Source organism: Pogona vitticeps, chromosome 4, assembly GCF_051106095.1.
Source record: "Pogona vitticeps strain Pit_001003342236 chromosome 4, PviZW2.1, whole genome shotgun sequence".
NCBI lineage: Eukaryota > Metazoa > Chordata > Lepidosauria > Squamata > Agamidae > Pogona > Pogona vitticeps.
The window spans coordinates 148747380-148773477 of NC_135786.1; the positions used below are offsets into that span (position 1 = coordinate 148747380).

The 26098-nt window shown below is 39.4% G+C and overlaps 1 protein-coding gene across 6 annotated transcripts in view; it reads right to left on the minus strand.

Moving 5' to 3' along the window:
- The window catches only part of CDH10 (cadherin 10), a 159807-nt gene that overhangs the window by 26440 nt on the left and 107269 nt on the right, over positions 1–26098 (minus strand). For 5 of the 6 annotated variants that reach the window (XM_078391724.1, XM_078391725.1, XM_020801261.3 and 2 more), the window contains exons 4-6: positions 23457–23576; positions 21826–21993; positions 5704–5891 (exon numbers count right to left, since the gene is read on the minus strand). In XM_078391724.1, the coding sequence (XP_078247850.1) occupies positions 5704–5891; positions 21826–21993; positions 23457–23576 (476 nt within the window). The remainder of the gene's footprint in view (positions 1–5703; positions 5892–21825; positions 21994–23456; positions 23577–26098) is intronic. The other variant, XM_078391726.1, reaches the window with a different exon arrangement.

Genomic DNA, 26098 nt, shown 5'->3' on the forward strand with positions numbered 1-26098 from the left:
GTTCCACCAAGCGTCTCGGTGCCTCTCAGCCTTTCAGTGCCGGGTCACAAAGCTTCATGGGGTTGAGTTCTTCCCATCCTCACAATGCCAAGCTCCAAATGAGCCTCACAGTATTAGTCCCGCTGAGCAAGCTTTCCTCCCAGTCCTCCAAAACAGCCTCCAGAACAGCACAGCAACCACCAAGATGCTCACAAGACGAGGGAGACCATGCAGTTCAAAGGAGCAACCGAAGCAAAGCAAAACAAGCTGAGATAAACAAGACAAATGAAGGCAAAGACAAGGCAAAAATAAAACAAAAACAAGAGAAAAAGAAAACAGACTGAAGCAGCGGGAGAAATGCTGCCGTCCGAGTATCGGGACGCCATCTTGGACATCTTAGCTGATTCAATAGCCAAAATCTGTTTTATATTTTACAGTATAATGTGAATGGCATAACTTTTAGATAATTGCTTCAAGTTAAGAAATCACCATATGCATTATCTTTTGCCAACACCCAACATCCTATTAGTTACTCCTACAAGTATAATGCAAACGGCACAACTTTTTGAAGTGAATAGTCTCATGTTAAGGAATATCTGAGACCTTTTCTTTTACGTGCTGTCCTGTGAGTTGGTGTGCAATAGATAACACATATGGTGATTTCTTAACTTGAGGCTATTTACTTCAAAAAGTTATACTGTTTGCATTACACTTGTGAGAGTAAATAATAAGATATTGGTCAAACAGGATTTTATTGGTGAACATAATAAGTAGACCAGTGTGCAAAGTGGGATAGTATGCAATTTATTTAATGTCAACAGTATGCCAGGTGCTGAACAGAATACAGCAATATTTCAGAATATATTAATTAGCATGTATTCTGGTGTTGCAGACTGAGTATCAGGACTCACCTTTTGTCATGAGCAGCTAGGAGAGGACAAATCAACACTAAAAACAACCTCATTTAGCCAATTCATTCAAAGTTAACGGGGACAGGAAAATATGTCAATTTCACCTTTTCCCTGCATGTATATTTTTAAACCTCAAATTTTTCTTCCCACATTCCATATATTTCATTTACAAATTCTGGTAAATTCTTCAGAAGTGAACTCAAATGAAAATTCACACTGATGAAATTCAGTAAGTACGGCTGTCTCTGTTGGGATTTTGTTTTGTTTTTTTACAACTTCACATGCTGCCTGTAGAAGTTTTGGCTTGGGGAAACCTTTCTGTCTGGGATGACGCAATCTATTCACAACTAACCAATAGTTCCTTCCTGCCTCTAATTTGAAAGAGAACTTTTTAAAACCCTTTCCAGAGTCTGTTACGGTCTGTTGCTGTAAATCAGTCATATTCGCAGGTGGCTGTTCTATCTGTTTAATTGTAACTAAAATTATTTCTCTTATAAATGTTTCAGAGTGAGGTACTGAGACCACAAGTGCCAGATAATGAGAAAAGGGGCGGACTACTCTTACGAACGTGAAGCTATTCTTCTCTGTGAAACTGTGCACTTCTGCTGTGCAGATACAGTCGTGCCCTGCTTAACGATTGCCCCACATTATGATGAATCTGCTTTATGATGATGTTTTTGCGATCGCAATTGCAATCTCAAAACGATGGTCTAAATGGGGGAATTTCGCTTAGGAATGATCGGTTCCCTGCTTTGGGAACCAATTTTCACCTTACGACGATCAAAAACAGCTGATCGTTGGGTTTTCAAAATGGCCACTGGGTGATTAAAATGTCTCCCCACTGTGCTTAGGGATGGATTCCTCACTATACAGGCACCGAAAATTGCTGCCGTATGGAGGATCTTTGCTGGACGGTGAGTTTTTAGCCCATTGGAACGTATTGAACGGTTTTCAATGCGTTTCAATGTGTTTTTTAATTTCGCTTTACGACATTTTCACTTAACAGCGATTTTCCTGGAATGCATTATCGTCGTTAAGCGAGGCACCACTGTAGAGAAAAACTAACAATTCAAAACTGCAAGAGTATCTACTTGCTACATATATTTTAAAGATGAAGAACCTTTCAGAATAAAGAAAAAGCAACCCTAATTTATCTTTAACATGGTTGAATGCACAGGATTCAAGCACAAGCTTTAACGAGTCCAGGACTCAAATCTTTGGGCCTAAATCAACAAATCTCACAGCTCCAATTTCTCCCCACATTGTGTTTACTTTGTTCTGGTTTTATTATTTTGTTTTGTTTTTTTGGAAACTCTCATTTTTTCCCATTTGAAACATTCTTAGAAAAATCAAGTAATGCAACTCTTTTCCCTCCCCAGCCACTGGATTGAATGGTCCTTGAAATAAACTATGAAACTGCATCCACATGAGCTATGCTGGTGAAAGGTTGTTTCTATTTCTGGATCTCCATTGCTACACTGGGCTTGAATTCGATACACCTGGGTTTAGATCTGGATACAGCCATGGAGGACTTAGGACTAAGCGATCCAAACAATGGCAAAAAAAAAATCTTCCTGGATAGTGTACTTTGAGAGTAGTGATGCTGACAATAATATTTACTTCATTGGGTCTGTCACCGTACAATCAAGATTGATTTGACTGAATAATATTGATTTTTTTTATGAGTCAGGCGCCCGTACCCTGAAATTGAAGGTAGTAGAATGCATTACTGAATACTTCCCCTAATGTGTAAACATTCAAACAGAAAACTAAGTAAGGGTTCTAGCTTTCTCCCTTACAGCCCAATTTTGAATGCATTTTGAATATTTTTCATAGGACATCAGCAGCATGAACTGATGTTTCAGAATATTAACCCCTACAATGGGCCTACAGGCACACACACATACATGTACGCATATAAACATCTGCTGGTTCACTTTCTGTGACTTAAGGTTTACAAAATTGATCAAACTGTACCAAGACCTAAATTTCTTTAACTTTTTAAAAAGAGAGAATGTCTAAACTCCGGTGTCAAAAATAATGTGCTTAACCTGGGCTCATTTACATTGAATTTCATGAATCCAACATCAGAGAATTTTATGCAAAATATACATGACATTTTGTCACCAATACTTTCAAAACAGAAAAGATGAAAAGTTTGGAGATATGAGATGTTTTTCTTTCTTGTTTTTTCCTTTTTTGGATAGACAAGAGATTCCATTCTTCAATTTCTCTGCAACTGCAGACGAGAAGTGTTTGCTAATTAATGATTTGCAAGGAACGAAAAGGCCAAGAGAAAGTGCAGCTTGTCTGATATAGGATCAGATCTCCATTAGTATGCAGTGTATAACAGAGAGATACAAAAATGGATTCTAGAGGCAATTCTGAATCTATTTTCCCTAAAACTGTTAAAGTTATTGCTTTAAAAAAAGGCCAGACTCTATTGGTACTCAAGACTTCTGTTTACAACTGAAGTCATGTTATACTGGCAACAAGTATTTTTTCCCTCATATTACTTTTCCCTCTCCTTCATGTCTTACATAGGAAATAATATCTCTGATATATTCTCAGATGATGGGCCTACACGGCAATAATGTCTCTTTCAAATGCTAAGGGGGAGCCCTCAAATTAGTTGTCATCTGTCTGAAAACAGGGTTTAGAAGCTTTTCAAAATTCAGGATATGTAACCAAGGTATTTATTTCTCCCCTGCCCTGTCCGTGTGTGCATGGAGGGGACCAAAAAGCACCGCAAGGAACTAAATCAGACTGGAAGCAAATCTGCTAACCATTTTCTCACAACTGTGTTTGACCAAAAATACATCTTCTTTGGCAAGCTGGCACTCCAGATTGCTTGTCTTTATATCTAAAATGTTTTGACTTCCACTTGCCCTCATTTGCAACAGTATCTTTATCATCATAAGTCCAACACTGATTACTTTACATCATCATGTTAGATGTAGCATCATGGCATCATTCCTACGTGAACCACTATTTATATTGGGATGAGGACAAAAATAATGTTCACTGCCAGGGACAGCAGCAGCATCTACACTGCAGCTCAGTTAAACAGGAATGCCAACCCATCCATCTTTTTAGAAAACAAGTAACATATTTTTCTGGTTATAAGATCCCCCCCTCCCCAATTTATCTAATTCAAAAATTAAGAAAACTTTGATTTGAGTATTCACCCCCTGGGCCTTTTTTTATTTATTTGTTTTATTGGATTTCTACCCCGCCCATCTAGACCAAAGGTCTACTCTGGGTGGCATTACAAATTTAAAAACAGTTAAGCCAATAAACATGCACTATAAATCCAAGATGGTAAGGTGTGAATTTAAGATACAACAGGAGGGAAAGCCTGCCCAAACAGCCAAGTCTTGAGTTTGCTTCTGAAAACACCCAGAGAAGGAGCCAGGCGGATCTCCATGGGCAAGTTGTTCCAGAGGTGAGGGGCCACTGCTGAAAAGGCCCAGTTCCTTGTTCTTTCCTTCTGGACCTCCCTCGGCGTTAGGCCCCTCAGCCACCCGGCCTGGCTGGAATGAGTGACTCTGGCAGAACTGGGTGGGAGAAGGTCTTTATATATAATCGTAAGAACTTTGAAATCAATGCCGAAACAAATGGGCAGCCAATGCAAGGTGGCCAGCATGGGGGAAATATGTTGGTACCTTTCCACCCCTGTAAGAAGTTTGGCCACCGCATTTTGTACCATCTGAAGTTTCCATATAAGTCTCAAAGGCAGCCCCACTTAGAGCGCATTACAGTAGTCTAATCTTGAGACGATGAGTGCATGGACCAAAGTGGTGAGCACCCCCACATCAAGATAGAGACACAGTTGGGAGACACATCGAGATAGAGACACAGTTGCCGAAGGTTGAAATGTGCGGAACAGACCACTGATGACACCTGGATCTCCATGGTGAGCACCGGGTCCTGATGTACACCCAAGCTGCAAACCTCACTCTTGGTGGTAAGAATCAGCCCCCCCCAAAGGAAAGAGAGTCTCCCAGACCACTGATGAAGGACTTCCGTCTTGCCCGACCTTGCACCCACCCGAAGGACCTCCATCTTGCCCGGATTCAGCCTCAGTCCATTCACCTGCATCCATTGTTGAACAGCCCCCAGACAATGCTCAAGGGATGAAACAGCAGCCACTGTTGCTGGGAAAAAGGAGATGTTGAGGGCAGGGGGAAACTTCTACCCAGTCTAAATCTAAACTATTGGATGTTCAGCCCAGCAGAAACCTGGACTACGTGAATGCTCAAGTTTAATAGTTCATGAAATGGGCTTCAGACTTTAAACATGTTTGTACGTATTTAGTCTGTGTCGGAGAATGTTTATCATGGGGCTGAAAACAAACAGAAAGAAGGCACTCAATAGATGTGATGAATGAGTTTGTTAAATAATTCAGTTTTCAGTTTATCAATCAAAAATAATGCATAATCCTTCCCTCTTTAAGTGCTGATGTCAAAAACTGCTTTTCAATGTCTCTATTGCTATAGAACATATATATTCTCAAAGTTGTTTGGATGCACATACCTCTATGTGTGTGTGTTTGTACGCACACATGTGCAAGCATTCAACTGGGTTTTTAATGGATTGTTGTCCTCTGTTTTAAATATATTTTAGTACTGATTTTATTACCATTTTAATATAATACTTGTTTAATTCTTTTTGTATAATATTGTATATCTGCCCTGTTTAGCTTTTAAATATTTTTAATGATGTAAGCTGCCTTCGGTTGTTCTTAAGGAGAAAGGCAGGATACAAATATTTTAAATAAATAAATAATATATAGAATTCTGATAATGCAAACCTTCCGCACAGTTATAACGCCTTCCTGTGTGTCCTTCTGGGTAATAATATCAAACATATCTCTTCCATCACCGTCGACAATGCGATATTCAAGTTCTGCATTTCTTCCAATGTCTGCATCAGAAGCTTTTACACTTCCAATGACCGTGCCAGCTGGAGAGGATTCGGGAATGCGAAAATGGACTGAACCTGCAAAGAAGTACAGAGTCTGAAACACAATGCAATATAATACAACACAACGAAGAATGTGCTAGTCAGAAGCATGCATCCTTTAACACTCCAGCAACACATTTATTCAATAAATTCAACACAAGGAATTATAAACCGGCAGTGGGCTTGTACTGGGGATCTGCCTCAGGATGTATGCCAAGCTCCCTCCCTCCTTTCCTTCAGGAAGCAGGTGAAACAACAGACATTCAGGCCCATCATCCTCTTCTTAGAGATGTTCCAACCCATTTTATGCATTTTAATTGATTTATTGTCAACATCTGGGGGTTTGCTATATTATTTTATGATTATGATCTTTGTTCTGTCACTATTACATGTTACTTTGGTTTGAACATTTTGTTTGTTTCAACGTTTTGTTGAACATTATATGTTCTTTTGTAAGCCTCCCAGAATAGTGGTTTGCCACTAGATGTGTGGGATAGAAGCACAATATATCAATCTGGGGGAAGATTCTTGCTACTTTCTTGGTTTTGTTTAATTAAGTGTCTGTCTCAACATGATGAAAAACCCTGTCAAGTGTTTTCCAATCCCTGGAGAACCTGTAACCACCAGTGTAAGCATTAGGGGGAAAAAAAAAAGAAAAAAAAAGGGAAAAGCTTGTTTTGTTTTCCACATTTTGCACAAAATATCTCAGTGCAAAACTAGTGTCTACCTTTTGAGAAACTAAGCAATACACTTAGCAAACACAAAAGGAAAGGCAGATTGATAAAAAAAAGAAGAAAAGACAGAGAAATCCATCAAGTGCTACTATAGTTAGTTCATGAAAGGTGACATTTTTAACATTTAATGTCCCCTCGTTCAACAAAGAATATACAAGTACATAACATTTCTCTGATAAAATAATTGCTTTATCATAGTAAGGAAATGTGTGCATGTGTGTATGTTTTCATTTACTGCAAGAAAATGAACCAAATCTGGATTTACATCCTTAGTTTCAACCTAATAACATATGCACATCGTCACAATTGCTTTACCACCATGCAAGCCTTCCCACTTTGCGGTTTGTCATGTCAATTATATTCTACCTTTCAGTGATGCATACTTCCAGTAAAGCATGGCAGGCAGTGCTTTAAAATGTCTCAATTCCTAGAAAATGTATATACTCGAAGAACTTCATAAGTAGTGATGTGCTGAAAAATTATTTCACATTCCCTCCAGCATTATTCATGCAGTTTGATAGAAAGGAACTTTCAGCAAGTGGGAAAGTGCTTGCATGGACAACAAGACATATATAATTGACTTAGAAAAAGTGTTTGATAGAATTCAGCATCATACATTCATAGAACTATTATGTCAACTACATATCGATGGAAAGGATATAATAAAGAACTGGTAACAAATGACTAAAATGAAAATTGATGGATAATTAACTAATGAAGTAGGAATTAGAAGAGAAATCCACAAAGGATGTATCTTATTGCCAATTTTGTTTAATGTTTATTCTGAAAATGTTATCTAAAAGGTTTTTCTGACAGATTTGAGTGCATTAAAGCAAATGGTATAATCTTAAATAATATAAGATACACTGATGACACCATCCTGATAGCTGGAAGCTCATATGACCTTCAGATAATGTTAGATTGGGTCGCAGACTAAAGTGACAGCATGGTACTGCACTGGCTGCTGATCTGTTTTGGGGCACAATTCAAAGTGCTGATTTTAACCTTTAAAGTCCTGGACGGCCTGGGTCCAAGCTACCTAAAAGACTATATTACGCTTTCTCTTCAAGCAGGCTTTCCTTTAAATGACTCATTGATCGAGGGGATTTTTTAAAGGGATTGTTGCATTCGGCTGTTTTACCTGTGCTTTTAGTATTGCTCTTATAAGTTTTATTATATTTGTCTAATTCTTTTAAAGTATTATAATAATGTATTATTCTAGCTTCTAACTTTCTTACTTTTAATACTTTAAGTCACCTTGGATTCTTTAGGAGAAAGGTGGCATATAAATATTTTAAATAAATAAAATAAATAATGGGATTGTCAATCAATGTCAAAAAAACCTACCCAAAATCAGTGGTAATAATCATGGATAGAAATGGGCATGAATCACTGGTTCAGCGGTTTGTGATAGTTCATCTTTTGGCCAAACAGATGTTCAGCATTTCCCAGCCCTGCCTCCTTTGGTGGCTGCCCACTCAACGGCAGTGCTCAGAGGAGGTGGGACAGGGAATCTGGGGTGCTGCTTCTCAGTGGGTGCCCAGTGGAGGAGGCAGAGCTGGGAAGCACAAAACACCTGTTTGGCCGCAAAATGAACCATCATGAACTGCCGAACATGCCCATCTCTAATTGTGGATAACATAAAAATAAATATTATGAGTAACAACTCATATATACACCACACAGACTAATACATGTAGCTGGGTCAATGAATTAGCAACCACATAGATACAGTATAGAAATAAAGTAAAAAGCTGTGATGGCTAGAACAACTTTTATGCAGCTGAAGAAAGTGTTGTGTAACAACAGCTTAATATATTTTTAATTCTGAGGATATAAAAATGTTGAATATGGTAAGCTTCCTATATAGATGTGATGTTTGGACTACCCTGTTTCCCCAAAAATAAGACCTAACCTGAAAATAAGCCCTAGTATGATTTTTCAGGATGCTCGTAATATAAGCCCTACCTCAAAAATAAGTCCTAGTTAAGTGAAAGCCCGCCCTCCACCATCGTGCAGCAACCAGAAGAAAATGACATGACTGCATTTGAATAAATCTTGATTGTTGAACATGGGGAAAAAAAAACACATCCCCTGAAAATAAGCCCTAATGCATTTTTGGAGCAAAAATGAATATAAGACCCTGTCTTATTTTCAGGAAAACACAGTAGTAAGAAGGAGATATTTAACAGAATCAATGTTTTTGAAATGTGGATGCACAAAAGAATTCTTCATATCCTATGAATAATAATAAAAAAAGAATGAAAATGTAGTTCAGACAGAAAAGCAAAAATAAATAGTTATAAAGAAACACAAGCTCTTGTATCTTGGACACATAATTACGAATATAATATACTGCAATACATTATTGAAGGGAAAATTGATGGTTAACATGGAAAAGACAAAAGGTGGATTTCTTGGATGAGTAACATCCGAGAGACTGGCTGGATCTTGAGAAATAACAAGTAACACACACAGATAGAGTCAAGTGGAGATGTGTGATGATGGTAGCTAACCTCAGCAACTGAGACAGCACACAAGAAAGACAGAGAGATGGTATGACATGATTGTGCTTTCCCAGGTTATAAGGTAGCTGAAATGTATGTATGCTCTGTCTTGTACTGTATAATCATTTCTCTGATAGTGTGCAGCCTTCCCGGTTGTCTATACTTCCTCAGACTCCGAGAATCTTGTGCAGTTGTTTGCTAAGCATGCAGAGTGATGTAAGAAACATGCTACCTCCAAGTCCAGAGAGAGAGAGAGAGAGAGAGAGAGAGAGAGAGAGAGAGAGGATGTTCTACCTGTGTAGACACTGACGTGAGTCAGGACCTGAAAAAAATGCAGGTTCTGATTCTCATGGACAGGCTAGTTGGACTGAGCAGTGTCCTGGCCTTCAGACTGGTGCTTTCACATGTTTGAGGATGGAAGGAACAAGGTTAACACACTCTCCTATGGGCCCACATGCTGAACTAATGACTGAATAGGCCTTATGATATGCTTGACAGTAAGTAATCAGTGAGATATGCTACACACTCTAATGCAGGGACCACCAACACTTTCCTCTACACAGCCCAAGTCCCAACCCCTGGAAGCAACTGACATGTGCACCTGCTTCTTGCCACCGCTATTTTAGTGGCAAAGAAATCTTTGGAGGCCAATGAAAATGTGAAATAGAAATGTATCCACAGACCACATGTCCACCTTGGCCCTTCTGGATGTTGAAGAGAGAGAATGCAGGATTATAGTCTAAGGGGAGCATGTAAAAACACCTCATATTCTTGTGGTTCAATTCTGATGCAATCAGAAGTGGTTTTGATAGGGCCTAAATTATTTCTTTATTAATAAAAAGATTTCCCTTTTTAAAAAGAGAAGACGACAACCTATCAGGACCCAGAAGGCAGCCTCCTCAGCTTCATGAGCCAACTCCTTTTGATGAGTTTTTTCACATGGCAGAGGGCTGGAGAAATGTGCCACAGGGAGAAAGAAAAAAGCAGAGCATCCTTGGCTTACCTCACAGCAAGTGAGGCAACTATGACAAAACATCACATACAGAAATTTGAAAGAAACTCTAGAGTGTCTTTGTAAGGAGGCAGGAAAAAAACACAGAAGCCTCTTTCATAAGAATGGAAAAGAAAAGTCAGGAAACTGGAGGACATATCAGAATAGCACTAGAAAATATTCTTAAGTACCTGGCAGACCATATTTGTTAGCCTAGTGCTGAGCAGGCCCCAGGCTGTCTAAACCTACATACAAAGCAGACAGCAGCCAGCTCTTTTGGAAGAAAAGGCTACAGCTTTATTGGTTACAGCAGAGTCCCTGGCCCAGCACTGCAGAAATTGGATCCGTTGCATCGAGAGATCTGACGGCCTCCCAGTAACCACCACCAACCCCTTTAGCAGCTGCTGAAGGTTCTATTAGGTGCGGGAGTCCTGTAGAGACCACACAAACATACACCCTCCATGAGTTCCTGCCACCTGAGGGCAAGGCCAGGCCAACAGGGCCCCAGGCTAAGTCAGACTATGACCCTGCCCCAGCTCCCTTGTATGGGTATTCTTTTAACAACCCAGACAGGGAGGCTCTTGCTTGCTTGCCCTCATACCATCTGCATACAACCCCAGTTGCCCCAAACAATCAAAAATGTTGTGATGAAGCAAGCAGGGCACATTATCCATAACAACTGACCAATAACCTCTAATACCCAAGCAGTAAATATTAACCTATAGCACCATACTATCACTATAAAACAGGGAGAAGGGAGCAACAAAAGCTGGCAGGGGCATGAACTGGCTGGAGCTGTCTCCTCTGTCCATCTTTATGCCAGGCAGGTGGACTAGATTGAAATCTGTACCCCATGGTCCACCTGCCTGAGTTCTAATTTGAAATCTCCTGCTGGTCAATAATCTCTAGAAGGGAGAAAAACCATTTCTCTGCTGGCCAAAGGAAAGTCAGTGGGAAATCTTCTGAACCATCCTCCTGGCATTTCGATTGCACCAATGCAACTGTTTGGAGGCACCATGCCAATTCCAGCCCCTTTTGCTTCTCACTGCTAGCCTGGGGACTGCTACTCCCGCAACAACTGAGGAGCCACAGGTAAGTCTGGGTCCCCTTGTACCTCAGCTGTGCTCTGTCAGGAATCAAACCTTGTTTAACCTCAAACACTTTGTATGGTACAACCCAGTGATACAACCCAAAAATAGATACAATAAAGTTTGTTTTAATTATAGAAATAAATTCATTATTATCATTTACAAACAATCCACAAATAAACCATAAGAAAACCTATTAAGGCAATAGAAAAATTCTAGATACATAATTATATAAATAAAGTTGTTCTGAGATTCCTTCATTGAAGGGGAAAAACACACTCACAATGAATTAATGAAAAATGCCTAAACATGGAGTAGAAGGACAGTCATGTAAGAAGCTTCCACTCTCGCACTGCTTGTGAAATTGCACAGATAGTCACACAAAGGGAAGCCCTGTAGAGCAGGGGGACACTTATGCAATAACCTTGCCTTTCTGTATTTAAGTAATAGGATTCTGGCCTACGACATCTCCTCCACACAGTCTTACTCTACTACATCATTGTGGAATGGAAATCACATTGGGTACTTGAAGGATAAGCTAGAAACCTCTGGCAGGTTCTACCAAACTTATAGGGTTTTGGGTGTGTTTCTGCCCAACCAGTCTATCTACAAAGAGGCACATCACCCAAAGGCTGACAAGAATGTGAGAAATTGGCCACAGTAATGGCAGGCACAACGCTAATGTGGAATACTCATGATCTGCCTACCCACATCAAGGAAATGACAGTTTTTCAAGGTATTCATGGTAAGGTTTCTATACTTTTGGAATTTCGCTAATTCCATTCAAATTTTTATTGGGATTAATTTCAGTTCAACAGGCACTCAAACAGATTATAAATAATATACACTAGAATCCTACTGGCGTTCATATAGGATTTGTCTAATTTGTTGCAGGAAAATGAAAAATAAACTTGGTGTAATTGCTCTGGGGAGATGAGGTAGGAAAAATATGGTCAAAATCAGATCAGAGCAGCCCTGGTTTATAATTTCATCTCAGGCACAGTGAGGGAGAGGGAAAGTGTACAACATCCCTCCCTTTTATGCCTTCCCCCCCTTTTTTCCCCTTTCACATTTCATTAGAGCAAAAACTTACAGCCAGAACACTCAAGAGACATATATTCGTGCTTCAGCAACCTCAGAGGAACATAAACCCACAATAAAGTTTCTAGATTGTTCCAAAATGAAAAGAGTACACAGTATCTGGTGAGGTTTCATCTTGCATATTTCAAAATATATTCACACTATAGATGACCGAGCAGCCTTCCACTTGCATCCAAAGCAGCTTCATTTCTCGCATGTTCTGCTCATATGTTAAAAAATAAAATTCTAGAAAAAATCTAAAGCTTTTTTTCCCCATTATTCAACAGTACTCCGAGGACATGAATACAGCCTTTTACCAGATGGTGTTTTATCTCCTCTCCACACAAGGAAAAATGTAGGCGGGCTTTGAGCTCCCAAACATTGTTTCTTCCTAGAGAAACTTGGAGGTGGTGATCCAGTTCATTATTCTCTGTTAATATTAGTTGCTGCCACAGCGCCTTTGTAGTATAGTGGTTAGTGTCTTGGGCTTAGCCTTGGGAGATGCAGGTTCTAATCCCCTCAGAGCCTGTAAATTCACTGAGGGACTTTGTGTCAAACTTTCTTTCAGCTTATCCTACCTCACAGGCTTGATGTATGGATAAAGTAGAGGTGGTGGTGGAGATGGCAGTTTCTCAGTTCTACTGATAATACCAGAACTGATGCTTAATATTTGAGCATCCGTCTTTCAGATTTTGCCTGATTTCCACATCAAATGTTCTGATACAAGAACAAAAACTCACAGAAGAATTTTTGTTATTGTTGTTTAGTCGTTAAGTCATGTCCGACTCTTCATGACCCCATATACCACAGCATGCCAGACCCTCCTGTCTTCCACTGCCTCCCGGCGTTTGGTCAAATTCATGTTGGTACCTTTGATGACACTGTCCAACCATCTCGTCCTCTGTCATCCCCTTCTCCTCTTGCCTTCACACTTTCCCAACATCAGGGTCTTTTCCAGGGAATCTTCTCTTCTCATGAGATGGCCAAAGTATTGAAGCCTCAGCTTCAGGATCTGTCCTTCTAGTGAGCACTCAGGGTTGATTTCCTTTAAAATTAATAGGTTTGTTCTCCTTGCAGACCAGGGGACTCTCAAGAGTCTCCTCCAGCACCACAATTCAAAAGCATCAATTCTTCAGCGGCCAGCCTTCTTTATGGTCCAGCTCTCACTTCCATACATCACTACAGGAAAAACCATAGCTTTGACTATGTGGACCTTTGTCAGCAAGGTGATGTCTCTGCTTTTTAAGATGCTGTCTAGGATTGTCATCGCTTTCCTCCCAAGAAGCAGGCGTCTTTTAATTTTGTGGCTGCTGTCTCCATCTGCAGTGATCATGGAGCCCATGAAAGTAAAATCTGTCACTGCCTCCATATCTTCCTCTTCTATTTGCCTGGAGGTGATGGGACCAGTGGCCATGATCTTAGTTTTTTTCAGGTTGAACTTCAGACCATTTTTGGCACTCTCCTCTTTCACCCTCATTAAGAGGTTCTTTAATTCCTCCTCACTTTCTGCCATCAGAGTGGCATTATCTACATAGGTTGTTGATATTTCTTCAAGCAATCTTAATTCTGGTTTGGGATTCCTCCAGTCCAGCCGTTCACATATATTCTGCATATAAGTTAAATAAGCAGGGAGACAATATACAGCCTTGTCGTACTCCTTTCCCAATTTTTAACCAATCAGTTGTTCCATATCCAGTTCTAACTGTTGCTTCCTGTCCCACATATAGATTTCTCAGGAGATAGATAAGGTGGTCAGGCACTCCCATTTCTTTAAGAACTTGCCATAGTTTGCTATAGTCCATACAGTCAAAGGCTTTTGTGTAGTCTATGAAGCAGAAATAGATGGTTTTTCTGGAACTCTCTGGCTTTCTCCATAATCCAGCACATGATAGCAATTTGGCCTCTAGTTCCTCTGCCCCTTCGAAATTCAGCTTTTACTTCTAGGATTTCTCAGTCCACATAACGAGAAGAATTTTACAGCACCCAAAATTCTAACAAATGTATTTTGGCATAACCTTTAATGGACTGGAGTCCACTAAATATTTATTAAGTATTTTCACTTATATACTGTTCTGCTTTCTGAAGACACTTAGAACAGCATAAAACACAGGAACAATACATATTTCAACAACAATAAAATATTTCTCATAAATGATAAAATGCAATAAAATTAGCAACAATCTAGACAAGTTTGTCTGATAAACATTACTATATAATAAATGCTTGCCTCATAAGTAGTAGAACAGCAGTTTCTTACCATCCAAAGACCATCCAAAATAATTCTGCCTTCCATTTCATCCTGAATCCCTGAAGAAATGTTATACTTGTCAGGGACTCAGGAAAAGAGTTCCAGAGCATGGAGGAGCAACACAGGATTTTTAATACATTCAGGCCAGAAGCTTGGATGTTTAACAGATGTAAAAGGGCAATCCCAAGTGACCTCAGATGGCACAGAGACTCATATGGGTAGTCGTAGTCCATGGATATGTGGGCCTCAAGTCATGTAGGACTTTAACAGTAATAAACCAATAAATTCACCTGGTAAACCACTGGCAACCAAAAAGGTGTCATATGATCATGCAAAATAGGCACCATATGCCCATGATGGGAAGCACTCATTAATAGCCCAGTTGCCATCTGCTGAACCAGTTGTAGCTTCTCGGTTGCCTTTAAGGGTAGCACCACATAGCGCAAATAACAATAGTCTAATTTTGAGTTACAACTGCATGGATTAGCATGGCCACAATAGCTTCCCTTAAGTAAGGAGGACGTTTCTGGATCAGGAACAGATGACAAAATGCTGATCTGGCCATGGTTCCTTTCTGTTTCTCCAGGAGGAGCACTGGGTCTAATAAGATACCCAAACTCCTTATCTGGAATAACAAGGGGAATTTTCCACCATCTGTCACTAGGGAAGTGATAGCTGAACTTGTCAGTCTAAGTAACCAGAATAACCTCGGTTTTGTTTGGATTCAGTTTCACTTTGTGACCTTGATCACAGCCTCTAGATAAAGAGAAAGTACTACCACCACCGCTTCTGGTTGCTCAATTACTATAAGATATAGTTATGTGTCATGAGCATATTAATGCAACCACAAATGATATCTGACAATGATGTCATATTGAAGAGCACTGGTACTAAAACTGAACCCTGCATGACAATTCTCAGAGGGCTGATAAACAGTCCTTATTCTCTGAATCCTCCTGCAGATGAAAGATGACAACTACTGTATTCATGGTCTGGCAAACCCCTGATCCCCCTCCATTCTCTTCAAAACTATAGTATGATCCATTGTATCAAAGGCCAGTGAAAGAATGACTCCTCCTCCTTGTCCAGATAACAAAGGAGATCATCCACCATAGTCAAGTATAGATGCACCACCTCGGTGCTTCTAGAGTTGCTGTGCTACCACCTTTTCAACAATCTGACCCAAGAAGGGCAGTCTGAAAACTGCCTGATTAACTAGGTACTTCTGATTGATGAAGGGTCAGTTAGTTAACCTGTGTCAGCATTTTGTGTTATCACCTTTTGCTTTTTCAATGATTAATGTGAATAATATAATTATGACTTGTCCATGTGTTTTGAATTTCACACACACAGCCTGAACTGTTTACACTTCCCTTCCCTCCCCACCAATTCTATATGCATATGTGCTTGCAATTTAGGACTGTACTTCACACAACTTCTGATAAAGTGTGAGCCCCTTTAAATTGTGACAGTAAGTGTGGTGAATGGTTACAATGTTGGAAAGAGACTTGGGAAGGTCATGTTCTAATCCACACTGAACCATGAAACTCACAAGTGGCCAAATGCTTATTTTCTGCTGGGTTTTCCTGATAGAGTTGTTGTGTTAAAAGGAGAAGATCAATTTCTCTCTTGACCACCAGGACCCCAAATCCAGTCTTCATGAGTTCCCATCAAGCTCCATGCCTTCAGAATGAAGACAGGAGACAGGGATCTCTATGAGTGGTTGGCTGAATCTCTTTGAGTCTAATGCCCTATTGAGGTTTTACTTTTTTTTGTACACTTGCCACTCAAAGAACAAGTTTGCTGGCCTTACCCATCTTCCTTCCTGTTTTTCACAAGCTTCTACCCACGGAAAAACCTGAGGAGGAAATGCTCCTCTATCCATATAACTCTTCACGTGGTTCCAGAGTCCAATTATCCAGGGCCCCAACTCATATGGATAGCAGAGCTTTCCTCCAAAAGTAGGAAAGCTATACAAGGGATGATGGTGGGCTGGATGAGAGCACTCCACTCTTCATCCAGTGAGTTCATATGAATCATTAACACCTGCAAATGGCTTTAAACTCTAAGATGACACACATTTCACAGTGAAGCAGCCCATCATTCTTCATAAATTAGAAGTACACTTGAGGAAGCATTACATTCTTTGTTGCATCTCCACATTTCATGAAAAGATAGGTAGTGGCAGAGAAGCTGCTTTTTTTCAGGGAACTGTGTTCAGTCTCTGCTGTGCTTTTTGGGGTTCCCCCAAAGTTTTAAGGACTCACGTGCATTTTCATGTGAGATTAGGCAGGAATGACTCTTTCAAGGCTATTTGCCATAATCATCAGGGCTGTTTCTCAGCATTGGTCAACTCCTGAACCAATCTGGTGTGGTCTGGACAGATTTATATAAGGTTTGGATCCCAAATGAATGATGTGATGCATTTCCTGTATGAAACAAAATGGTCCAAGATGCTCTGGAGTTTTTGGCAATTAGAACATCTAAATGAGAAGGAGAAATCCAGTGTGTGGAGAGAGATTATGTGAATGTAATGACATAATATGGAGGCAAAGAAGGAGAGTTAGGCTTTGCTCACTGGCAACTCTAACATAGAATCTGAAGCAAAATTTTACCACCAATCTCCAGTTGCAGTGCTTGTGAGTAGAGACTTTTGCAAGTGATTGTACAGAGAGAAATCCAGCATGAAGGGCAAGATGGAACACTCAGATGAATGTAAGTGTTGGTTTGAGAATTGTGTTGACTGAAAAAGGCAAACTTAAGAGGTGCCTAAACTCCTAAACCTACTTGTTTAAAATCTGGCAGGTTTGGCAAATTGTCTCCCCTTTCTCGGTTCTAGTGTGTCTCCCAATTTCAGCTACAACAGGGCAACACCACCAAAGTTATAACCATTTTGGTTTCCCAAAGGAAGCCAATGAGAGTCTGGTGATATGAATTACCAATCAGCTTGATTCTCAAGCACAAATTGAACTGGATGGAAACAGAAATGCTTTGGAATCTATCCCAAAGTCATATTTTGGCCTTTGAATTGAACCAGGGATCAAGAGGACCTTTGTACAATCCAACAACAAATATTGACTTCATGAATTCAGATAGTATAGTTGACTACCAAATGATAAGGACAAAAAGTATTGGAATGTTCTATGTTCTCAAAATTTCTGCTGCTCTAATCAGCACAATTAAAAGCTCAACAACTGAGATCCAACATATTCTGTGGTTTCAATGACTTGGAAGAGCTAGGTTAAAATCCTGGATCATGAATGTGAGGCTCCCTCAAAGGGGAGTTGTGAAGATATAATGGAGGAAGGGGAGAATAATGTAAGCCACCTTTAGCTCCTTGAGGAAGAAGTGAGATATAAGCCTAACAAAGAATTTGCCATGCTTTCATCAGTTTACATCAACACCAACACATAATCAGTTCTACTCTACATGTCTCAATTTCAAAAACAAAACTAAGTATCCCATTGAGTGGTGTGATCACAGAAAGGTGATGGCATAAATACTCTCTCTACTCCAGCAGGCGGCTCTTTGCAATCCCAGTCTTGTACTAGTTGTGAGTGACTGCTTGCATGGTCAGTCATGTGATAGTGGCCTGCTGGAACTAGGGAATCCTTAGGTAATTATTATTTCACTTCACATGAGATAATGATCAATACTTTTCCCATCAAAAATCTGTAGAGGTACCCATTATTATCCTTCTTTTAATAGACTGAACTTAATTATAAAGATACAGGAAAAAGTTCTCATAAATGCACTCCAATTTTGACCAGAACTGATGTTGGAAATTGTCATTTAATTAGTTTGCAAGTCTTCAAAAGGCTACCCATAACTGCATGTAAATCTTTAGTAATTCACATTAATATAATAATATTCTGAACATAACTGTATACTGTAATACTTTCAGTTTATTTAGTCCCCTTGATACATGGTCAAGTCAGCAAATCAGATAGGAGATAAGATCAGTTTAATGTAAAATTTCACATTTGACATGAATTTCATTGATTACTCTTTTAAGAAAGAATCAATAAGGCTTTCAGCACGTTTATGGATCAAGCACTTTTCAGTTCTTTTCACGAACCCATTCATTCTGTTTCTTTTAAAGTGATATAGGTCTCATTAATAAGAAGGCTGTCAAGGGAAAAGGGAGGGAGAAAATTAATAAAAATGACCTGTTGCAGAAAGAGAGCCTTCAGATTCATGTGTATATGTTTATATGTGTATGTATATTTATATGCTATTGTAAAATGCTGTGAGCTGCCTTGGGTCCCTTTGCTGGAAGAAATGCAGCATGCAAATAAAACTAACTAACCAAAAGGACCTTAACACTATCATTCATCATGGAGAAAGAGCTTGGGATAAATTGATTAAAATGAATGAAATTAAATTCAGACCTGGAAAGGTTACTTTTTAAAGCTCACATCATGCTGTACTCTAATATAAATGATAGTCATTAGCAGAGCTAACTCCTGTTTAGAATTGATTGTAGTCTTAATGTACACAATATACCGATGTATGGAATACTGTATTACGCACACTAGTATAAAGCACGATATCCATTTGCAAAACAGTAAAAAAAGAATATGGGAAAGAAGAGTCAACAAGCTCCCTGAAGTATCAGGTTCAAGCTGGCAAAATGAGTTAATCTTGACTATGTGATTTTAAGTCAAACTAGACTTTAAGGGAAATGTACATTTCATCCAGTGAATCTGTTTTCCTTCCTGCGTAGAATTTTCTCTGAGATAGAGGCCTGAGTAATCAGACTTGCTAGTTATGCCCACATTTGCTTTTCCAATGACCAAGCACAAAAGAAACATGCAAAGTGCAAGGTATGATGTTGAGGAGAATCCTGTGCTGTGACAAACAGATGACTATCACCACTTAATGGGAAACTGCTTTTAAAATGCTAAGCATACGGCCCACTTTGCCTTTTTAAAATCTTTAATGGGGGTGTCATTAAATAGTTGATAGTAACTTCAGCAATAGGGTGGGGCTGAACAGAGGTCGTAGGTGCTTTCTTGAAGAGCTCTTTCTTCCTGAAAAACATCTTAGCATTTTTAAAGTGATGTTGTGCAAGTGAAAACAGGCAAATACAACCACTCATTGTTTGAGAATAAACAGAGAGGAATGTATTCACTCATTTTCCCTTCCATATTAAGCTGTGAAGGTCTCATTATCTTCTAAAGGCACAAAGCTTCGATCTAGGCATGCTTAAAATAAATTCAGAAGAAGAAATTATCTTTATTAATATAGCTCAAAAGAACGTATGTACAGCTGAAAAGGCAATAAGATTGTACATACAGTTAAATAAATATATTAATAAGTATTCTAAGACTGTTTAATAATATGTTTTGAATTGCAGCTGCAGAATGCAATCAATGAAACTCCTGTTCTGCACAATGAGGCTGAACATCATCTTATTTTTCTGTAGCAGATCATAAACTTATTGAGAATAGTAAAGTATGTATCCACAGAACAACTGGGAATGCTATTGTTCTCCCTCTCTCCCTCTCTCTTTGGATGCAGTATGTGTGCACCTGTCCTAAAAGATCCTTTTTATTTTATTTTTCTTTGAGCATAGGGAGAGTTTGAACTACAGTCCAGATTTCATATGCTAAAACAACAGTCAAATAAAAAGGATTAATCTATTTGCTAATTGGATGTTACCAAAATCATCCTCTTTGGGCGGTGCTCTGCATCTTTCTGGTTGCATTCTAGCTGTTGAGCAGATACAATCTACAGAAGGAATGTGTGCACTCATTTAGAAAATGAATTGCCATTGATAGTCAACTTCAGATCCACTGAAGTTTAGTTTGGGCTCATGATGGTCACATTCAAATTAACTAGATAATACTAAATTCTTAATAAACATGCATACTGTACATATTAGAAGTGGGATATTGTTGTTCTGCTCAAGCAAAAGTGACATGTCTTACAGAGACATTTTATTGTATCTTTGGAACTACATATGAACTAGAAAGAGGACAAATAGTGATACTGTCTTCTGGGAAAAAACAGGGTTCTCCTCTCCCAGTTAACTAAAAGCAGGCACAAGGAGACTTTAAATATGAAGTGCATGTAGCTGCCAAAGCCCTTGACACAAGCCCTTTGTTGCCCCTATCCAATATGTTCAGGTTAGAAAAATTTGAAGAGTGGTAAAATTGGCTGGTAGACATAGTAGGGCTGGACTTAATTTTCTTTCTTATGCTTTCTTGGAAAAAGCGGTGAAAAAAGACTTCAAGTTCTTTCTGAGAATTGTGGGAAATCTGAACTAACTAAAACAGTAATTCAGAAGAAACTTGACCATCAATAATTATCTCAGGTCTTTAAGATCTCAAGGAGATAACATATGTAGTTTTCCAACAGACTGTGCCTCTTCACCCACAAAATTCCTCAGATGTCTTTTATACAGACCTTGGCAGGTTTGCTAAAATGAAATGGCTAGGAAGATCTTAACTTGTGTAAACCATGTGCCTTCATTAATACCTGGCATTTACATCATTTCCCTTATACTAGAATAAATCAGCAAAAGCATTCTGGCCTACATGTTGCTGTTCCTTTGAAGGGGAATAATGCTATCATCAGTAGTTGTTTATTGTATCAAAAAGAGTAACTCATTATGCTATGTCATTTTAGCATGTTCCAGTTTAGTTACTTAAAAAAAAAGACAATACAATTTTAAAAGCATATAAATGCCAAAATCTGCCCCCCACCCCAATGATTCCATGAAAGCAAGATTTTAGGAACAATGGGTAAGCCATTAAAAAACTGACGTCACCAATTCTTACTTCTAAAAAGTAACAGCACTGGTGTCATTGTTCTCCCAAATGTATTGCATTTCAGATGTGCCATTATTTTGGAGCTCTGCTTTTCAACAATTCCTCTGCTAGGTCTCAAAAATGCATCCTGTCTCAGCATTTGATCAAACAATCAATTTAACTTCAAACAAAATAAAACAAAACAAAACAAAATGGCATGCTTCATTCTTTTTGTAACCAGATGATTAATTATTCATCTTCAGGTAAAAAAGATTGAAGTTCTGATTCTCTGTCTTTTCCTTTCTTGATCATACTCCCAATAATATTTTAAGAATATGCAGATTTCCATAGCTGTTTTCTATGGCCACATTTGCTCACCCTAAATAAAAATGATCTTGTAACATTCCATTTTTGCTTTTAATACTAGTGAATAAATCAGTGTATAAGCCTTTTGTTCATGTATGCCACATAATCTAGATTTTCTTTAAATTAAACCAGATGGTGGTTGCTTGGATTTTTTTATTCTGATGCTTTTGTAGTGCAGAAGGGCTATTAAAGGAGGCTTACTCTGGGGGAATCGAGGCGGATTGTCGTTGACATCAGTCAGGGTGATGTTCACGGTTGTGGTCCCTGATAATCCACCCATCTGGCCTCCCATGTCTTTTGCCTGGATCACGACTTGGTATTGCTCTCTGTTTTCCCTGTTCATGTTTGGCAGAGCTGTCCTTATGATGCCTTTAAAGAAAACAAGCAAACATTTGTTACTGGTTACTATAGTGACAGCATGCGTACTTGCTATAACAATGAACGTGCAAATGCACACAAACACATGCATTTGGGAAGAATGTACTCATTATACAACTTCAGAAATTTTCTTCAAAAGGAACGGTGCAACAAAACAGTGCAGTTGGCCAGCACTGTGAGAACTGACAAGTAAACTGTAGTGCTGATCTATATAGCAAGCAAAAATTGTGGTAGCATTCTCGACTTACTACCTCAGACAATGAGGGTGGGAGTATTTTGCATGCTCCTTAGTTATTCATTAAAATGTCTTTGCACGTAGCAAACCAGCACATAGCATACTCCACTCCAGTATGTGCTTAATTAGTACATCATGTTGCCAGGTCTCAAGGCTCTTGGTGATGCCTGAGGAAATTTCTACATTGGTTCAGTTTTTCAGGTGGGGAGAAAAACCTCTGGGCAACCAGCACTAGAGAACGAGATAGTCTGATTAGTTTATGAGAGGTGGCTTCAACTCCTGGGCGCCCATCTCTCCCCATTCCCAACTCTTGAAAGCACTCCCTGGCTCAGCATTAAGGCATCTGCATGTGTGTTGCCCAATAAGGCACAGCGACCAGCTCTCTTCCCATTTCTGTCCCCCTCTTCTGCTGGTTCAACTACAGTGGACCCTCTACTTAAGGAATTAATCCGTATTGGAACAGTGGCTGCAAGTCGAAAAGTCTGTAGGTCGAATCTCCATTAACCTACAATGCATTGAAAACCGATTAATCCCATAACTGGCAGTTTTTATTCTATTTTTGTTCCATTTTGGTTTTTTTCTGGTCTGTAGGTCGATTCTCTGGCTGCAAGTGGAATCTAAATTTTGCAGCCAGAGAAGTCTGTAACTCGAAAAGTCTGTAAGTCGAGCCATCTGTAAGTCGAGGGTCCACTGTATGCCGTTTGGAGCAAGGTAGGAAGTGGTGCACCAGGGTCATAGATCATAAACTTTCTTGTTACATAAGCCCCAATAGCAGCGGCAACACAAACCTGCTGAGGAGGAGGCAACTTTCCCCTTCTAAACCTTGCCTGCCATGAGATCACAAGAAACTATTCCTTGCTCTCATGTTTTGGTCCTGAAATCTCAGAAAATGGGATGCCATTAGTTAGTAAACCAATTTGCATAATCCAGGGTCTGTTTGTCTGTTTTACACGAGAGAACATTCAACATACACCTTCTTTACATAGAATCTCAAGCTGTACCATCGAGAAATCTATCATTTAATTCTGCATATAATAGGCAGAACAGCCTTGTAATGTTTTACTCTCCAGATACAGAATGTATGAATGCAGTTTTCACATTTCGAAACCATTAAGGTTATCAGAATGCAACATGCAGCTCAGTAATAGTTCTGGCCACACTGTTCCATTAACCTTCTAACAAAGCAGAAAAATAAAATAAAACAGGAGCCTGATCTGACCTGTTTCTGGCTCAATAGAGAAATATGGCTGGCCTTGGAGTATGCTGTAGATGATTCTGGCACTGTTTCCATAGGAGGGATCATCAGCATCTGTCGCTGTGACTTGCACAACTGAAGTACCTAGAGTCACACAGAACATAATTCAGCATCATGACTGGAGTCAAAATCATATTATACAATGCATTCAGATTAACACTATTAAAGCCTTCAGTAGAGTGAGTCACTATGGTCAAAACAATTTGAGGAGATGCTTCTATAGACCCCAGATGAAGGCATCACTTTATATCATCAGTGCCTCCTCTTGATATCTAGTGGCCAATGACCAAGTGGTAGCTAGTGAGTCCAGTTCCAATGGGTGCTATGGATCCACTCTGGGTTTTAATCTGAACTTTAGAAGATTTACCCAGAGTTCTGAATCTATTTTTGTGATAGGATACTCTACCTTGAATGGCTCCTGTAAAAATGTAGACTAAAACTGGGAATGATTTCACAGCCCCCTGAAAATGGAATCATCAGCCACCATTACCATGAACTCACCATACCTCTTGCTAGGCTTGCAAAGAGGCAACCAAAGGTATATCAGTGCCAGCCTCCAGAAGCACTAAGCTATGCGAAGAGAAAAAATAGCTTTAACTAGCATTGTCAGATGTAAAGGTGCTGACTCAGGATGGCTCTATTTCTGCAGTTCTTCAAGTGAGGAGACAGTCAATTCTGGTTGAGAAGTAATGGAGGAGGAGAAAGTTTAGGGGGCTTGTGTGAATCTATTCTCAGCTGGCAACAGGGCTTACTGGTTCAGCACAATGCTGTTTCTGTATATGTTGCACTTGAGCAATGCTTAAAAAGCAAGGAGCGAGGACAGGATCCTTGTTGCCCTTCTCTGAACTTGTTTCAGGGGACAGGAAACTAAGCTTAAAATACAATCATACAGAGGAAGAGCAGGATCAGTTCTCAATCATCCCAGAGTTCAGAGAGCAGCATGGCAATGGAACCAGTTACCTTGGGCAGTGGTGAGCACTCCAATGCTCGAGGCATTCAAGACAAAATTAGTCAACTATCTGTAAATCTACTTTGATTTGGACTCCTGCATTGATCAGGAGGCTGGACTTCATGAACTTACAAGCGCTTTCTAACTCCCTTATTCTATAGTTATAGAACTAACTAACTGGATACATAAATGCAGGTAGGAATATGAACTCTTTTCCAATAGTGGCAAGACAGAAGTCTCACAAGTAGAACATGGTGGTGGAAATTTCATCCTGTTGTTTGTGCCCTGTACCTACCTGGCAATTGCTTTTCTCCCACTGCTGGGTTTTTGTTTTTGTTTTTTTCATCCACAGAAGCTGGTGGCCATCCTCAAGTTTATTGCTGACCCTTCCTAGTCACTACCCAAGGCTGGGACCTTTGCAAAGAAGCCCTGAAACACTTCCATCCCAGCCCCTAACCTCTCCTCATACTTTCTACAGGCACAAAACAAGCACAGTTTAATTCATCATAGATAAAGTGCCATAATTAAAACCGGAGATAGACTGAGGTCTGTTCATAATGAATCATTTGGCCTGCTTTAAAGACAGAGTGAATCCCACTCTTTTACTTCCCTACCTTCCTTTTTTTGCTATGCTCAAATATATGAAGGAAGACTAATCTGCTCTGATCAATTTGAATACATTAAGGGCCCTTGCTTCTGTTTCATCTTTACATTTAGCCAGTTTAGAAATTGCATAGCCTTCAAAGGCTTCTAAGGTAAAAATTATGCTCATCCTCTCCTCACCCTTGCAGCACTACTGGTTTCTTATGTTTCTGCATATTACACTGTTACCTTTTTGAGGAAATCATCTTATTTCTTGCCTGCCAGCCAATTTTTAATCCCTTTCAATGAGACATCCACGAGGCAATGCTTTGCAGATCAAATCTTTTGGAGAGCCTGGAGTCCTTTTGCAATGCATGGGAGAATATCAGAAGTATTTCCCAAACAAATTATGTAATACCATATTTCATGTTTTAGAGTGTGTGTGTGTGTGTGTGTGTGTGTGTGTGTGTTTAACCCCCCCCCCCTTAAATTCAGGACAAGTGGAAGTATCAGTCCAATACATCTTGGAGGCATCTGTTTACATTCTTCCTTACATTTAATATCTGACAAATTCTGTAGTACTGTACGTATAATGTTTTCTGTTCTAAAGGGACTCAGAGTTAAGCATGCTAGTAAGCTATGCAGGGGTGGTGGTAGGATACAGCCTTGTATAAAGAGCACCTGCTTTGCAGACAAAGGATCCCAGACCTGGTCTTAAAGTTTTTCATTTGATGGATCCTGTTCCCAAAGACTTTGTTTTGTGACAAATTACAAAAGAGGTGGTGCATTAGTTAAGTGGTGCATTAGTGCTTGACTGTGACTTGAGAGATCCAGGTTTAAGTCCTCACTAAACCATATAAATCATGGTGGGGACTCTGTGTCAGACACTCTCTCTTAGCCTGGCAGCCTGGCAGGGCTGCAATTAGGTTAAGTTGAGGAGAAAGAACCACTAGAATAAATGGATCATTGGAGCAAATGAGCCTTATTGGAAGAAAGAGTCAATATAAATATAACAGACAAACAAATCAATCAATTTTAATAAAGAAAGGGAACCCACACAACATATAATATTTGA